Source organism: Octodon degus, unplaced genomic scaffold (assembly GCF_000260255.1).
Source record: "Octodon degus isolate 3935 unplaced genomic scaffold, OctDeg1.0 scaffold00007, whole genome shotgun sequence".
Lineage (NCBI taxonomy): Eukaryota > Metazoa > Chordata > Mammalia > Rodentia > Octodontidae > Octodon > Octodon degus.
In genome coordinates, this window is record NW_004524583.1 from 30,133,106 (window position 1) to 30,150,197 (window position 17,092).

Below are 17,092 nucleotides of genomic sequence, written 5' to 3' on the forward strand. Positions count from 1 at the left end.
GCACTGTTCTTTATGCCCTTGGCACAGATGTTGTTTTTATTCAGTTCCTTGAATTATTTATTGTCCTCACTTCCTTACTATTCATTTCTTTAAAAAATGATTTTTCCATTTTTTGTTTGGTTAATTCTTTATATAAAAAAGATAACCAGTATGTACCTCACGTGTTTCATCTAGAGTTTAGAGATGAAGGTCGTGACTAGCGATTCGGAGGTAATAGCACAGAGGTGACACTTAAAGCTGCCAGCCACTCAGACCCCTTGAGTGTGGTACGTGCTCCGTCCTGCTCACCCACCACCGCATGTGCTGCTCCTCCAGCAGCTTCATTTTCCTGTCTTTGTTCATTTGGACAAATGACTGTGATCCAACCACGACAGCACGCTGCTTTCCACAGTAATACTTCTGTTGCACTCTCCAACCTGCTGTCTCACTATGATGCATGCAGTGCTCATACACATTTTGATAGCATTACCCTTTACGTCCCTGTCCAAAACATGAAAAACGGCAAGAGAATTAAACCGAGGACATCCCGAGTTCAGCAGCTTTTAGGTGGAGCCTGCTAGTGATTGTGAGTGTGGGCCGAAGGAGAGGGGTCAGAGTGCCTGGTTATCACAAGGTCCAGAAAAGAGTTTTCGGGAGGGGTCACAGTGCACCTACTTCTCGCAGCCACAGGGCTGCCTTGAAGAGAGCCTTGGGGACTTGCTTTCTTCTGCGGGCTTGGTGTTCGGAGTGGCTGAGCTGGAGTGGTGCCACCACATCTGCCCGGCCAGGACATGGTTCTTGCTGTTAAGGAGCATCCAGTCGGATGGAAGTGCACAGGAGGGCGCCCGGCCTGACTCTGGACGGCCGCAGCCCCGCCCGCCGCATCTTGTTGCTTGCTTACTTTCCCTGTTATGCCTGAGCCATTTTATTTCCTCACGTTGTTCTAGGACCAGCTACTCAGTCCTTGCTTAGAAGAGAATGGATGGATGCTGGGAGTGACTGAAAAGAGAGGAGGAAGAGAAGAAAGCACTTCTCTCTGAGGAAGGGCATTATCAGGAAGGGTGGCCAGCTAATTTTGATGAAGACTTTCAGCTGGTAGACTTGAACTTACTAAACTAACCATAGTCCCTCTAGATGCTGTTAATATTCTGATTAAATAGATTCACCATGGACTTAAGTAATATTGAAATGTAAAAGTAAATATGTGATAAGGAAAATTTTCATATACTCTGCTGTTTGAAAGATGAAAGTGACACACTGTGACTTGTTCTACTGTTTAATTCTGTGGCTGTTTACCATAACTCTTTACCCTTAGGCACATTTTCTGATACTTAGAATTGCTAATAATTGTCCACATATGTTCCCTACTTAAGTCCACTCCAAAGAACAGGTTTACGGTGTTGCTGAGCTGCTGTCACTTGACACACTTGGCCAGGCACCACGACTTCCAGCTGGTAGTTTAGTAAGTGAAAAGCATGTGTATTTGTATACATTCTAGGAACTGCCTAAAGTTGATACTGCACCTCCAAAAGGTTCGATGCTGTAAATGAGGAAAGGAAGAGAGTGGAAAAGGCAGGATGGGAAAAATAGATGAAGAAAACGTCCTCCTGTTTACTGGAAAAAAAAGTTTCTGTTGCCCATTTCAAACCTCTTCAGTTTTTACAGGTGATTATACTGGTCTGTCTCTCTCTCTCTCTCTCTCTCTCTCTCTCTCTCTCTCTCTCTCTCTCCCTATGTGCTCGTTTGTGTTTTGAAATGAAAATAAAATGTTGAGTTACAACAGTCAAGATGTAATGAGATTCTTGACATTTCTATTATTTTACTGAGAAACTTTTATATTTAAAATGTGTTAAAACCCATTAAAAATATAGGCAGAAGAGGAGATGGTTTGGAAGAGAAAATGCTGCAGACTGGGCATTTTGAAGTTGTGTTTTAATGACAGCCTTAGGTTCCTCCTAAATCGGTGTGACTTCACATGGCCCGGGAGGACAGTCCTGCAGTGCACGATTTCCTAAGGCAGATACCACGTGGCGGGAGTGAGTTTTTGTTGTAGTGGGCTTGGCCTGTTGGCCTCCTGAGAGCAAGTGCTCTGGGACTAGGAGGCGATGTGTCTGGATCTCTGTGAGCATATAAGACATGCTACTCTTTCTGCTGCTGTATTCCTTGGAGATTTGTTGGCGCCACCAGAGTTTGGGTTTTCATGGTGGCTGTTTTGAGATGGACAGGCGTTTGTGTTTTGGTCCAGTTCATTGGTTTTCCTTCCATTCAGTGAGGACAACTGCTTGCACCGTGGTTCCAGTCATGTATGTACGCCATCCCTTGCAGCTGCTGAAAGCAACAGTTAGCACGCTACTTGGCTTAAAGGTTTGTAGTTGAAAGACCAGTGAGTAAGTTCTGGAATGTGAAGGAGAGCATGACAATCTGGTGACAGTGTCAAGAAAGCTCAGCAGTCAGGCTTAATTATGTAGCAGCACAAAGCCACTGACCCTTTCACCAAAAAGTGAGTGAGAACAGTGGGCACTTATTTATCTCACTGGCTGCCCAGTCCCAGGCTGCGTGAGCCCTGCATTCTGCAGGCATTGTGCGTTTTTTAAAATACCCCTAAATGTTCCAGCTTTAAATAGCAACGAGTCTGCTGAAATGTTGCTGTGTGCTGCAGGAGAAATGAAAGCGGCTGCCTTGGAGGCAGGAAGCCGACAAGCAAGATGCTTAATTATCGTGGAAGTAAGTGCTTGTTACTGTTGAGTGTGGCGGGCGTGCAGGGAGCTCGGGTCCTTCTCAGTGTCAGGGCGTGATTTGTAGACAATGCCACTCTGTCAGCTCAGTGCTGGTTCAGCGGCGTCTTTCCAAACATGTATCTGGCAAGCATTTAAAGGCCACCTCTTGTGTAATTTGCAGTCTTGGAAAAGGATCCTCTGCCTCTCTTTTCAGGATGTACGCAAGCATGCAGGATTTTGCACTTAGAATCTGTGGCTCCTGCCTCCTGCCTGCCATGCTTACGAGGAAGTTGGTTTTCCTGCCTGGCACCTGGAAGGGTGCTGACAGTTCTCTGTAGTCTGCTGGGGATGTGGAAGGGCTGCACAGAGCAGCGTCTTCCTGCTGCGTCGTCATAGATGAGCGCTGATGGGGTGGGGTAGGCTGTGCTGCTTAAGGAAATGAAGGCATCGTATTGATTAGTGAAAGACTTCCAGCTGTAAGAGTGGATGAAACTAAGGAGAGATTGGAAAGAGGTGCTGACGAATGCCAGAGTCATCCTGCAATATGCCTCACCTAGGTAAGTAATAAAGTAGATACCGATCTGGAGGAGTGCTAGTAATGATATAATGGCTCCAGAAGAAAACCTGTTTATTTTTTCTGCTGCGTTTGCTCTTGCCAACTATGTTAAGCCCTTGTAAGGAAACAAGTGTTGAATTTGGAATACAGAAGGAGTTATGAAATAAGTTTGCAGTATTATTCATAAAATCATTTTTCAGTTTTTAGTCTTGTCAAAAACCTGCTTTTGTATTGCTCGAGTTGTCTGCTCTTTGGCGTTGCATCTCCGACTTCGGCTCTGCAGTGGCTCGTGGTGTTTCATGTGATCAGAGGTCATTGGGGCGAAAGTCCAGCCTTGCGGCAGTGGTCTTACTGCTGCGGAGCAGGACGTGAAACCCCAGCTCCTGCCTCATGAAACACTTCAGTTAAGCTAAAGTAGTGATCGTCTTTTCAGTATAAATGATGGATTTTACTAAATGCTTTTAACGCCTTTCTTTCAAACCTGCTTTACTGAAAATAATGGATCTTGGAACTGTGAACCACAATCTAGTGTTAGAACTTTTATTTTCATCTGTCTGATTTTGACAGTTGCGTGTTTGTTTTCAGGAGTATTTATCAAATGTGAATTCATATCATCCTTCTGTTTTTTTTAGAGAAAGCTTGGGATTATGGCAGTTGTGGAGCCCCACTGATGCAAGTTCCATTCAGTTTCTTCTGAAAGAAAGCCATCTGCTAAAGCGAAGCTAAGAAACTATTGTGGATTATAATCATTTTTAAGATCTGGATCTTCAGTAGTTTGAAAATCAGGCAACATTTAACCTTTTCGATGAAAAAGCTTAAGATTTCATGCAACGGTTGTACATTTCGGAAGCCATTCTCCAAAAGGGAAGTGCACATCTAAAACACAAATATGATTCTTTCTGCAGGGATTTAAGTCTGATTGATTTTACATCATGACCAGCTTGAAACGGTCACAGACAGAAAGGCCTGTTGCCACTGACAGGGCCTCTGTTGCTGGCACAGATGGCGCCCCCAACGTCCACGCTGATGACTTCTACATGCGCCGCTTCCGGGCCCCAAACGGCAGCTTAGGTTCGTCAGTTATGGGTCCTGTGGGGCCGCCGCGGAGTGAGGGCTCTCACCATATAACCTCCACTCCTGGCGTCCCCAAGATGGGGGTTAGGGCGAGGATTGCAGACTGGCCTCCAAGAAAGGAAAACATAAAGGAATCTAGCCGTTCAAGCCAGGAAATAGAAAGCTCAAGTTGCCTTGAGAGCCTGTCCTCCAAAAGCAGTCCTGTGAGTCAGGGGAGTTCTGTGAGCCTCAGTTCCAGTGACTCAGCCATGCTGAAGAGCACACAGAGCACACGGGAGAGCAAGACCAGGCCAGCGGAGAGCATGGACTCCAGGTTTCTGATGCCTGAAGCCTACCCCACTTCCCCCCGGAAAGCTCTTCGCAGAATACGGCAGCGGAGCAACAGTGACATCACCATAAGCGAGCTTGACGTGGACAGCTTTGATGAGTGTGTCTCACCCACGTACAAGACTGGGCCCTCGTTGCACAGGGAGTACGGCAGCACATCTTCAATTGACAAGCAAGGAACATCTGGAGAAAGCTTTTTTGATTTGTTAAAGGGCTATAAAGATGATAAATCTGATCGAGGTCCAACTCCGACCAAACTCAGTGACTTTCTCATTGCTGGTGGGGGAAAGGGTTCTGGTTTCTCTTTAGATATTATTGATGGGCCCATCTCACAGAGAGAAAACCTTAGGCTTTTTAAGGACAGGGAAAAACCACTCAAACGACGTTCCAAGTCTGAAACCGGAGACTCGTCCATTTTCCGTAAATTACGCAATGCCAAAGGTGAAGAACTTGGGAAATCGTCTGACCTTGATGACAGCCGATCAGAAGACTCTGTCAGGCCCTGGACTTGTCCAAAGTGCTTTGCCCACTATGATGTCCAGAGCATATTATTTGATTTGAATGAGGCAATTATGAACAGGCACAATGTCATTAAGCGGAGAAACACCACTACAGGAGCCTCGGCGGCGGCCGTGGCCTCCCTGGTGTCTGGACCTTTGTCTCATTCGGCTAGTTTCAGCTCTCCCGTGGGCAGCACCGAGGACCTGAACTCCAGAGGCAGCCTCGGCGTGGACCAGGGCGACGACAGAAGCAATGAGCTTGTGATGAGCTGTCCATACTTTCGGAATGAGATCGGTGGAGAAGGCGAACGGAAAATCAGCCTGTCCAGATCAAATTCAGGCTCGTTCACCGGCTGTGAAAGTGCCTCCTTCGAGTCTACCCTCACCTCCCACTGCACAAATGCAGGCGTGGCGGTGCTGGAGGTGCCCAAGGAGAGCTTGGTGCTGCACCTGGATCGAGTGAAGAGGTACATCGTGGAGCACGTGGATCTTGGCGCGTACTATTACAGGAAATTCTTCTACCAGAAAGGTGAGTAGAGATGGTCTGGGTTTTTAAAATTTCTTTTGCTATATACTGTGGAAAAATAATATATTAATGTTTTTAGCAGTATGATAGGTTTTGCATGAATACCTTTCTCAGAGGTAAAATATTTAAATACCGCTTTGTTGAGCTTCTTTTACATTTTTTGAACTACTTTCCCCTTTCAGGAATACAGGTGTCTTGTATGTTAAATATTAAATTTGAAAAACCCTTCTGACTTAGTGAATGAAATTACCGTCCTTGTTGTACACTTGTCACTTCTGGGATGAGTATGTAAGTTTGAAAATATTTTAAATATAGCCTTTTAAAAAAGATTACAGGAGCAATTTTAATGCCACCTTTCTGTTAGCACTTTCTGCAGTTAGTCCAGGATTTCTTTGCCACTTCAGTGCTACTAGTAAATGGAAATTGCAAGTGTTCCTGTTTCCCAGGAGCATCAGCCAAAATAAATTATATTACTTGACAGATAAAAGTTTAGGTCCTCAGTTTGAGTCGAAAAAAATCAGAGGAGGAAAGTGAGTTTAACACTGGCAACTTGGTTTTAGTCTTTGTGTGTGAGTGTGTGTGTAAGAGGGAGGGAGGCAGGGAGAGGTGAGCTGAGGTTGTACTGTCTGACCCCCCTTCTTAAGAAAGGCCCCGGTTTGCTGAGGAGCAGTGAACTCTTGGGAGCTTTCTCACAGTTTCTGGAGCGGCCCTGTAACTGAGGGGTGAGTGTCAGTCATGCTGCGCCGCAGGCTGAGTGCTCAGCGAGCAGGGGATCGTTGGCTGCCCCAGCGGTCTGCAGCCAGGTAAAGAGGCCTCTGGTACTGGAGGCTGCCCACCACAGACCCCTAGGGTTTTGAGTCCCCACCACTGTTGTAGAGCTTTAAATGCTGTGCAGATTTATCCTTCTGAATGAAGTGTAACTTCAGGTCTGGCGCTCACTATTAGTGTACGATGCTGTTTCCCTTAGGATAAATTTATCTTAAGATTATTCTGCAGTGGACCCCCCCAGGGATTACTGATCGGAAGCGCCTTGTCTCAGTGCTAAGTGTCTGTGTCTTTCCTTATTCCTGAGTGTCTGTGGCATGAGTCCTGGAATCAAAGCAAATGAAAATCTGTCTCTCCTTCTACTCCCAGGACTGGGGCTTGAACGCGGGAACGTCACACTATCTCTCAGCCCTTTTTAAATTTTTGAATTTTGAGACAGGGTCTTCCTAAGTCGCTAATTGTTTCAGTCCAGACTTAACACTTGGCTACACTCCTGTCTCAGCCTCCCAGAGTGCTAGGTTTATGGGCATGTGCCATCACACCCTGTGTTATCTTTAAACTATATTTTCTCTGAATAATTTTCTGGAATTCAGATTTTAGGATTATGTCTTTTTTATACTCACCTTTAATGTACAGGATTTGTTAGCTTCACAGACTCAACATTTGGGGCCAATGGCTTTTTTGTATAGTAGTGGACACTTGTTCCTACTAACAGTCTAACAAATTTTTTCATTTCAACCTCTTGGTGTCCATGAGTTCAGTACTATTTTTAACCCATTTTCCAAATGAACAAACTGGTATTCAGGCACAGCGCTGCCCTGGAGCCTAGTACATTTTGTGGACTGGAGTTACCCTTTGTAATCTTGACCACGGTTGTGTTCTCCATCATTGTTTTTTGACCTGCACTTACGTTACACCAGTGGAGGGGGAAACTTATTTAAAGTATTTCATCTTTCAAAAGCATGGAATGAAAATTTGAATATTGAAAGTCTGCAGTAGTCTTGCTTATTCATAACAACCCATAAATCTAAAGGCCACTAATTCAGTAGTGACTAATTTGGAGGATGGAAAACATTCTTATTAAGAAGAAGTGGAAGTGCTTAGTTGAAAGCAGTTTTAAAAAGGGCATTGTTTTAAAAATGTGTGTCTAAAATAGTGTCTTTCGCTTAAGGTAAGAATACAATTGCCTATCTCCCAGGAATCCAAGCTTTTGAGTCTTTCAGGGTCCTCAGCATATCTATCAATCGTATAAGCCCCAAGAGCAGTGTCAGTGTGGACATTAACAATCTGGCATGGAGTGCATCGGTTTTTCTGAGTTTCCATCACTGCCTTCCCCATTTCAAATCTCACGGCTTTTAATGGCAGTCTTACATTCTTTCCAGAACCTTCAACGTAGATTTATAGAAACATCTTTTCTACCCGTATGTCATCAGATTCCATGATGGTCACATTTCATAATCAAGCTATAATGTGTCAGCTGGCATCAGCAGGTCTAGGGAGGTGCAGCCGACCCTGCCTGCGTAGTCCTGCTGGTGGCAGCAGAGCGTGCGTGGCTCAGCATCGTGTCAGAGGAGTGGCCACAGTCAGGTGCGGGAAACTAACTGGCCTCCGAAGTCAGGACGGAGAACGCTGCTCCGTGGGCCCTGCGGGCCCTGCAGGGAGAGCTTCGCTGAGAGGTGGGCCGTTCACCACAGTATGGTGGTGGCTCTGAGCAGCCATGTGTGAGGCAGAGACCATGCCCCCGGATGGTGTACTTTAGAACTTAGGTTATCAGGCCAGCCAGCCAGCTCAGCAGACTGAAGTGCCAGCTTGGGCAGAGCACAGCGGCTGGGGTTTGATCCTCTACCTGCCTTGCCAGCCCCACCCCGGGATGTGCTGAGATGGCAGTTGAGACTGGACGTGGTGGCCCTGGCCTGTAATCCCAGCGCTTGGGAGGCTGAAGACAGGAGGATCACCAGGAGTCTAATCTGTGTAGTGAGACCCTGTAGACCCTGTACTAAATACATTAAAAATAGAAAGGCAGAACTTATGTTATCTGTATTCTTATGGCAACATACAAATAAATAATTCTGTGAAGACTTTGCTGTCAGCTTTGATACACTAAAATTAGTATCTTAATTCATTTTCCCTTGCTAGAACCGTAGAGTGACTCCTCCTGCTGAAGGAGCCGGGCGGGGTTGGATGGAGTTTACCCTCCCTCCTCATCCTCTTCATCTCTAGTTTCGGGAGTGCTTACCGCATGCCTGGCTCCACTGTGACTGAGGCTCTGGGGAAACACTGCGGAGGTTCCCTGTGGCCACTGTTACATGTAAAGTCTCATCACATTCAGCTGATAATGTGATAGCTTTTTGTAGACCTTATTTTGCAGATACAGACTTTAGAGGACACACAGTTCCAACATGCCAGCCACTGATGCTGAACCTTTTAAGGCTTTCAGTGGCAGGGCCTGCTGCAGCATGCGTGCCGTGCCGTCACCACTGGTGTAAGCCGCGCCCGTGTTGGGAAACGCTGGGGCAGGGCTGAGGAGATAGCTGAGCGGTCTGCAGGCCTGCCTGGTAAGTGCAAGGACCCAGGTTCAATCCCCAGTACTGCATGCTGCACTTGCCCCCGAACCAGGGTGGTCGCGCATGCCTGTAATCCCAGCACTGGGGAGGCTGAGACAGGAGGATCGCTATGAGTCCCAGCTGCAGAGCAAGACCCTGTACCAAATGAAAAGTTTTTTTAAAAAAATGCTGGGGCAATAGAGGAACTGTAGTGTTTGGACTTACTAAGCAGACAGCATGTCATTAATGTTCCCTCTTCTTTCCCTTGTCCTCACGTCTCTTTTCTGGTTTTTTTGTTTTGTTTTGTTTTTTGGTGCAGGAGGGGTGAAAGTGTGTGTGTGCGTGTGATTATACTGAGTTTTACCAGGGATGAAATAATGGTAACAAGATAGCTCACATTTATGGTATTGCTTTTTGTTTTATGTAGACCTCCTGCTTAATTTCAGTGACGCGACTGCAGCTTCCTTGGGGAGACACAGGCTAGGCGGTAGGGAATTCATTTTAACCTGGCCGTCTTCTTTGGAGTGCATACATTTTGTTTTTATCTTTTTATTTTTTATTTTTTTGGTGGAACCAGGGATTGAACTCAGGCCCTTGCGCTTGCCAGGGAAGCGCTTATTCCACTGAGCCATCTCCCCAGCCCCATACATTTTGTTTTTAGTTTTTATTTAGTCACCATGATTGAAATGCCAAGAAGATTTCTAGGAGGAAAACCCTGCATCACAGAGTAGTTAGGCTTAGCCTTGCACAACCTGGATTGCTGCCAGGCCGTGACAGGCCTCATTTTCTGTGGTCCTACAGGACTGGTCTAGCTTTTTGCCAAGTGTGCGACTGTCTATAAGGCATATTCTATTATACAGATCTGTTTTTTGATCAGTACCATGCCTGCATCCTGCAGTGACTACATTCACTGTGGGGCTTTGGCACACATCTCAGTTCTGTGAGGTGTATTCTTGAGTCTCATTCCAAGGGCTGCATTAAGGAAAGACAGGTGGCTGTGGGTTGCTGTGGCAGTGGCGTTTGTTGTACCATTGGCCAACAGAGTTGGTGGGCTCATCTGCGTGCCAGGTGGAGTGTTGTCCTCCAAATCCAGTTACTGAAGATGCTGTGATAGGCCTCGTCCTGTTTCCAGTAGCTGGGAGAAACTGCTTTCTCAGCTAAGATCACTTCCTACTTCTGCAAAGGAACAAAACTAGTGCTTATGCATCTAATTACTTTCATAACTCTTATTTTATTTATTTATTTATTTTGTGCAGAACTGGGCATTGAACTCAGGCCCTTGCACTTGCCAGGGAAGCACTTATTCCACTGAGCCATCTCCCCGGCCCCCTCTTTGGTGACTCTAGAGCACCACATTTTATTCCTGCCACTCACCTTCCTCCTGCTGTCCCTCCCCCTGTACGCACGTTAGGGTCAGCAGTGTGACTCACAGCTTGAGAAGACATGCTGGTCTTCAGCTGCTCCTGTGGAGTCATTTCCACTGCCGCTTATTGTCTGGGGATCAGCCATCTCCAACGTCCCTTTGGGGTTTTGCACATAAGCACACGTGTGCCAAGCGACAGCTCTAGCACTGGTACATTCGCAGCTTTGCTCTCAGGACAGTGCTTCAGAGTCGAGTCTGCTAAATGAGCCTCATTAGCAGCTAGTGTACGTTTTAGTGGGGTATCTTATAGTACACAGAGCACATGAGAAGCTCAAGCAAACAGAAGGGTGATCTTTCTAGATTGAGACGAACAGCTTCCTTAACGTCAGGCCTCTAGGCCTCTCTAGCCTGATAAGAGCTTGATAGTTACACCCACACCACTCTAAATGGTTTTTTTTTTTTTTTTTTTTCTTTCTGAAAAGCATATTCTTTTCTAGAATGTAAGCTTTTTTCTCAGAGGGCCTGTGTGTGTCTGTGCATATTTTGTGGGTGGGTGTGAGTGTCTGCATCCTGACTTGCGGGACACTGAGCTGGCCCTGAGGTGGCTGCACTGCGCCGTGCCGGGCGTTTGCGCCTCCCTGGCCAGCAGAAGATGAAGCGAGCTCAGCCCTGCGTTCTTGGTGTGGAGTGAGGGTGGGAGAGCGAGAGCGCTCGCATTCAGCCAGCGGGCCTCCAGACCCAGCACGCCACTCCCCCAGTGATCTGTGAGCGGATAAACAGGGCAAGGGTCATAATGCAACATTCATTCATTTTTGGTAATTTTAGGGAAGGGTCTACAGGGCATTCAGGGTCGTACTACTAGATTGGACTGGGAGTGGTCCACTGTTTGCAGCCTCCCAAGTGCTGGCATTACAGGCGTGCGCCACCACGCCCAGTCTCAGTTGCCATCTCAGTGCACCCCTGGGACGGGGCCTTCAAGGCACATTGGGAATCGAACTCTAGCTACTGCGCTCCGCCAGGCGCTTTAGTCCACTGAGCTCTCTGGCTGGCCCATGTAATTCAACATTTAAAAGCTAACATATTGTTTCATTTTATTTTTGCTCACTCACCTTTTTTATTAGTACAGATTGATTATACAGATTAATAAGTATCATTTTGGCTGATCTATATATGCATATAATGATCCTCCCTACTCCAGTTTCACCTGTACTTGGTGGAGAAGTTTAATAGATATAATTATTTTGCATATAATTATATAATTCTATTCATGCCCCACATCACCCACCCTCATACCACCTCTTTTTCTCCCTTGTTCTTATGGAGGAAGCACCTTAAGGAGGGTCAGCCTAATCGCAAAAGTGGTACCTTCAGGAAAAAGAAAAACTCACCAGGGAGCACTTGGTAATATGTAGCTAAGTATATTCTAAAAGTACTTGCTTATTTTGATTATTTTTTCTTAAAAAAAAAAAAATCGCTCTGCCTCACATGACAACACATGCCTCTAATTCCAGTCCTTAGGAGGCTGAGGCTGCCCTGAGTCAGTCAGCCGGGGTTACACCGGGACTTCAAGGCTAGTGAGACCCTGTCTCAAACAACAAACCAACAAATGACAAACAAAATCTTGCATGAATGCAGGATTATTAGGCTAAAAAAAAAAGTATTGGATTCTCTGCCGTGTAGAATTTTTGAGAATATTCTATACCGCATTTGGTTTTCTGCCAGGGACAGGTTTCTTCCAGGAAGGACACATTTGTCCTCCTGAGCCATGGCTTCCTCCATGCCCTTGAATTTAGCAGTTACTTCTTTAAAATTTAGTAGCGAAAGGTTCAATGCATGTATTATTTTAATTGCCCTTTATGTTTCTTAAGATTACATGATAGCATACCTCACTTACGTGTAGTTCTCTGTTCCTTCCCAGAAGACTTAGGGCACCATAGAGGCTCCTCAGAAACTACCCTGGGAATGTGCCTCACTGTCGTCTTTGGTTTGAAATGAGCTCTCACTCTGTTGCCCAGGCTGGCCTTCAGCTCCTCAGCTCACGTGATCTTCCCCCTTAGCCTTATGAGGAGCACGTGCTGCTGACCCAGACAGGCCCGTAGCTGTTAGGTCCTCCGTGTTTGTTCCTTTGCAAGTCAACTCGCCCCCTTTGCTGTGATCGTCAGGCCCACATTGCTTGGTCGGACCCAGGTCCCGGGTGCCTGTACCACGCGGGTTCAGAGGGTGGTGGGAGTGGTCAGAAGGGCACGTACTTCAACTTTTTCTCCATGTGCTTTATTTGAAAATGAACATAGACTGTCAGAGGCCACTGGACTTTGAGATCATCTTTATTTATTTATTTTTAAGGGTTTTGGTTTTCTAGCTTTTTGAGACAAGGCTTCACTGTGTCGTCCAGGCTGCTCTTGAACTTACTATGCAGTCTAGGGTGCTCTTGGGCTCTTGGTGATCCACCTGCCTCAGCCTCCTGAGTGCTGAGATAACAGCTGTGCACTGCCTCTAAGCAAGATCAGCTTTTGTTTTTAAAGATCCAATTATGAAATGTAGACTGTTTTGGAGAACTGGTGTGAAAATGTGTTCTATGGCCCATGTAGAGTTTCAGTGAGAAATTTATTATAGACGCTAATGCCAGAAATTGTTTGTGGGAACTAGCAAAGCGTTCGGCTTTCTGTTGATCAGTAATGCTTCCAGAACTTACTGTTTTGTGTCAGGCCACATAACCTTCATGACGTGTTTGCTTCCACCTTTGTCTTTTATTTTCTTGTTCTATTAGTATGACTTATATGTGTGGCTTATCATTAATGGCCTCAAAATTGTTTTCTCAAAAGACACTGGGTTACATTATGTCTTAGCAGGTGCTTCCCAGGCCTTTGCCCCAGTTCTGGCCATGCTGCTCGCACTCCTGGCCACTTGCGTCCGGGTTGCTGTCCAGTCACCGCCTGTATCGTGTGCGCAGGCCTTGTAGTAGCGCTGCGCCCCTGTCAGTGCCACCACTGGTGCGGGATGCATAGGCTTGAAACGCGTGAGCGTCTCCCCTGCCGCCACGCTTGGAAGCCCGTGCGAGCCTGCCTGCAGGTAGCAGCTGCCGTCTGCTCATCACATCCATGCTCAGGTCTCTGTTGTCAGACTTGGGTTTTCTGTTGTTCGAATTGTAGCAATAGGTATTTTTAGTCTTTTTAGACGTTTCCCTGCCCAGAGTTCCTGTGGCCTTTGCCCGCTAAGTCCTTTGCTTAGTCATGCTAGCAAGTGTGCCAGGTGGGTCATGTGCTGCGACTGGGAACCGCAGCTGGCTCAGGGCCTGGCAGTAACACCTGTGAAGCATGAAAGGGGGAAGGAAGCAGAATTTACCAGCGGAAGCCTCCAGTCCGTGATTCCATCGGATACCACCAGGAGAAGGGGGCGCGGATGGGAAGAAAAGTGAAGCAGGGACTCCTAGACGTGGATGTGTATCGACAGAAACCCAACGTAGCAGAGCAGAGGTGAGCTTTAGAAAAGTCACATGTTGCTGAGTGTGACCAGGTTCTGTAAAACCCCAGCCCAGCCTGGACGCTCACTCAGTGACCAGCGGCCGCGGGAGGAAGGCACGTGGCACAGCGGCTGGCCGGCTGCGAACTCCAGGGCTCGGAGCCAGGGCCGTGGAGCTGGTTGTGCTTTTGGTGGCGAGGCTGCCAGCACGCCCCTCCTGCAGGTGGAGCGCCTGCCGCACGTCTGGCTGCCACGCCTGGTGTGTGCCACAGCGTCTCCAACAGTTACTCGCAAGTCCCTCTCCCGCCCCTGTGGAGCGCATCCTCTGGTGGAGGGAAGCAGACAGTAAACAAGATACCAGACAGAAGCACAAGTGAGCTTGTTATAAACTACAGAAATGGAGAAAGAAAGCCTGCCCCTAATTCCAGTAGTTTTACTAATATTATCTTTTCGTATACATGCGTATTTATTATCCATGTTTTTCTGTTGATGATATTACCCTGAAAGTTTTCACAGGTGCACTGTTACTCATTTTTCGTGTGGTCACACCATACTTAGCACCGCTTTGTGCCAGGTACCGTGCCTGGGAGGAAAACAAGTCCAGGCACCTGTGCCTTCATGTGTTGACAGCATGCAGTTCATTCTTATTTTATTTATTTATTTATTTATTTGTTTTGGCGGAACCAGGGATTGAGCTCAGGCCCTTGCACTTGCCAGGCAAACTCTTATTCTACTGAGCCATCTCCCCCCAGCCCCTCATTCTTACTTATTGTATTTATTTAACTTAACTCTGTAATGAAGTTTACGCTTTTTTGCCAAGCCAAAGGGTACACCAGGGGCTCAAATGCCATTTTCGCTTGTTTTTTGGTTTTGAGACGGCCTCACCGCGTAGGTCACCCTAGCCTTGCATGCACTGTGTAGTCCAGGCTGGCCGCAAATGCCCTGCGATCCTCCGGCTCAGCTTCCCAGGTGCTGGGACCACAAGCATGCGCCACCATGTCCAGCTCAAATACTCTTTTCAGCCCCAAAGTCCATGCAGTTTCGCAAGTAGGCCAGCCCACTTTTAAGAAGCTGTTTACTGAGTTTCACCTCAGAATCCTAAGACTTTGTAAGTCAGCAATTACTCATGTTTAACAGTAATTACCAGGTTAGTGGAGGGGTTTGGGCCAGCTTTGGGGCATGTGGCAAGTCCTGCATGAATGTCCCCGTCCGTTACTCTGACCTGATTCTGAGGCAAAATCTTAAACTATTTAGTGCTCGGAACCTTGGACCTTAAAATTAGGATGAGCCCTTTGAGTCCAGAGACTGAGGATCTCTTGAATGTTTTGTTTTCAGGCAAGAAGAGTCAGGTGTGAATGGCCTTGTATTCCCTTCTTTTGGGCAAACCTAAGAGTGTGTATGTCTGTAACTGGACCCAGGGCCCTTTCACGGAGTTATATCCAGAGCTCTTCCCCCCCCCCTTTTTTTCCAGCCAGGCTCTTACTCTGCAGTTCGGGGCCATCCTCCCTCCCTCCCTCCCTCCCTCCCTCCCTTCCTCCCTCCCTTCCAAAACAGGATCTTGTTAAGGCACTAAGTTACCCAGCCAAACTCCAACTTGTGCTCCTTCTGCTTCAGCCTCTCAGGAGAGAGTGCTGGAATTACTGATGTGTGCCGCTGCACCTGTCTACCTAGGTTTCAGTCTTTTGCAGTTTTCTTCTTTTTTTTTTTATTATTATATAGTGATTATATTCTTGGTAGGGAGTTGATACATATTCACAACACATCTTCATCTTCTTCCCCTTCCCTAACTCCAAAAGAGAATTTTTTTTGTTGCTTTCCGACCTTAAGCTTTATTTTGTCTTTTAATATAATGTATAGTTATAATGAAATGTAGTAAGTTGCAGAAAAATAAAAGGCATTTGAACCCAGTAGGAGAGAGGAACAGTTCCACAGGAACTTGTGCTATGGATGAACAGTTATACCACTGGCATCCAAATTCTGTTTCAGTGGCAGTGCTGAGTCACAGTGCACGTCTGTTACTTACCCTGACAGTGGAGCGCTCATATCCCACCAAATAGACTTGTAACAAAAAGCAGTTTCAAATACTAAACCTGGAGAGGTGGCTGGAGCCAGCTGGAGGAGCCGCAGGGCTCTGTCCTTCGGTCTGCGGGCGTGATGCGACTCAAGTCTGTCGACTCGGTACTTGGAGCCTGGCGTTCTTTTTCTACAGCACTTGCGCTTCTTCTACAGAAAATGGAGACGCTCTTCTTTTTCCTTCTGTGTAGTCAATTAGGGTAACTCTAAGATTAGGATGTGGATATTTTTGTGACTTAGCATGGATTGCCATATTGCTTTCTAAAATGGTTGCTACCAATCCAGAGTGCCGCTGGCAGTGCATAAATATATTGCAGCTCTACTTAGGGTTGTTTTTCTCATTTCTGAAAAATGGTTTCTAATTGTGTTAGGCATAAGAAAGCAGACAAGTTTTGCTTGCTTTATGCTTGTATTCATGATGTTTCTTTTCCCTATTTAAAGTTTTAATTGTACAGAAATATTTTAAGCTACAAATCGTAACTGATACGTTATTTTAAGATGACAATATGTTTTTGCTCTTTATACTTACTCCGTCTAGTATGTTCGTGTCCCTGGCGAAGTGCAGAATAAAATGTTAGTATTTAGTTCATAGGTATCGTGGAAAGCAGTAGAAACACTTCAGAAACTGCGACTTGGATCCTGTAACTCATGTGACTATATTTTATTCTTCTCTTGTACATTTGAAAGGCCAGCTTATTTTCCTTGCCTGTGTACATGTGTATGCACAATTTATAAGCAGCAGTCTGTGTCTGAGCAAATTGTGTGGAGGTGTGAACTATTAAATGTCTGCCCTCTGTAAGAATGCACTTTGTATTATAGTTGTGAATATACCAAGTAAAAATGTGGCTACTTTTATGTAATGGTGCATAATGACAGAGTTCTGTGGTGGCACCCTCGGTGCCACCCTAGCCACAGCTCAGAAAGGAGCTGGCGAGGTGGGCAGGTGTGTGTCGCATCCGACCCAGGGGTTGGGGGAGCAGTGGCCACGCGTGGCCACAGCGTCGATGGTGCTCCCTTTCAGCTCGGAAAAACGTTGGCTTCTCGCACATTGGGGACTCTCATTGTAGGTCATCTGACGAGACAAATTGTGTATCCCTTTAGGCAGCAACTTGTATTCCACAGTTTCTATTCTTAATAAAATTTCAGAATTTTTGGAGAACCAAGTGATACATACAATTGCTGAGCAAAAGAGCTTTGAAGTCAGTAGTTA

At 46.3% G+C, this 17,092-nt stretch overlaps 1 protein-coding gene across 6 annotated transcripts in view; it reads left to right on the top strand.

Annotated features, from left to right (window-relative positions):
* Sipa1l1 (signal induced proliferation associated 1 like 1) overlaps positions 1-17,092 on the top strand; it is a 367,745-nt gene that overhangs the window by 223,825 nt on the left and 126,828 nt on the right. For 5 of the 6 annotated variants that reach the window (XM_023703289.1, XM_023703287.1, XM_023703294.1 and 2 more), the window contains one exon: positions 3,885-5,682. In XM_023703289.1, the coding sequence (XP_023559057.1) occupies positions 4,185-5,682 (1,498 nt within the window). In that variant the 5' untranslated portion in view covers positions 3,885-4,184. Of the gene's footprint in view, positions 1-1,577; positions 1,645-3,884; positions 5,683-17,092 lie in introns of those variants that run through there. The other variant, XM_023703291.1, reaches the window with a different exon arrangement.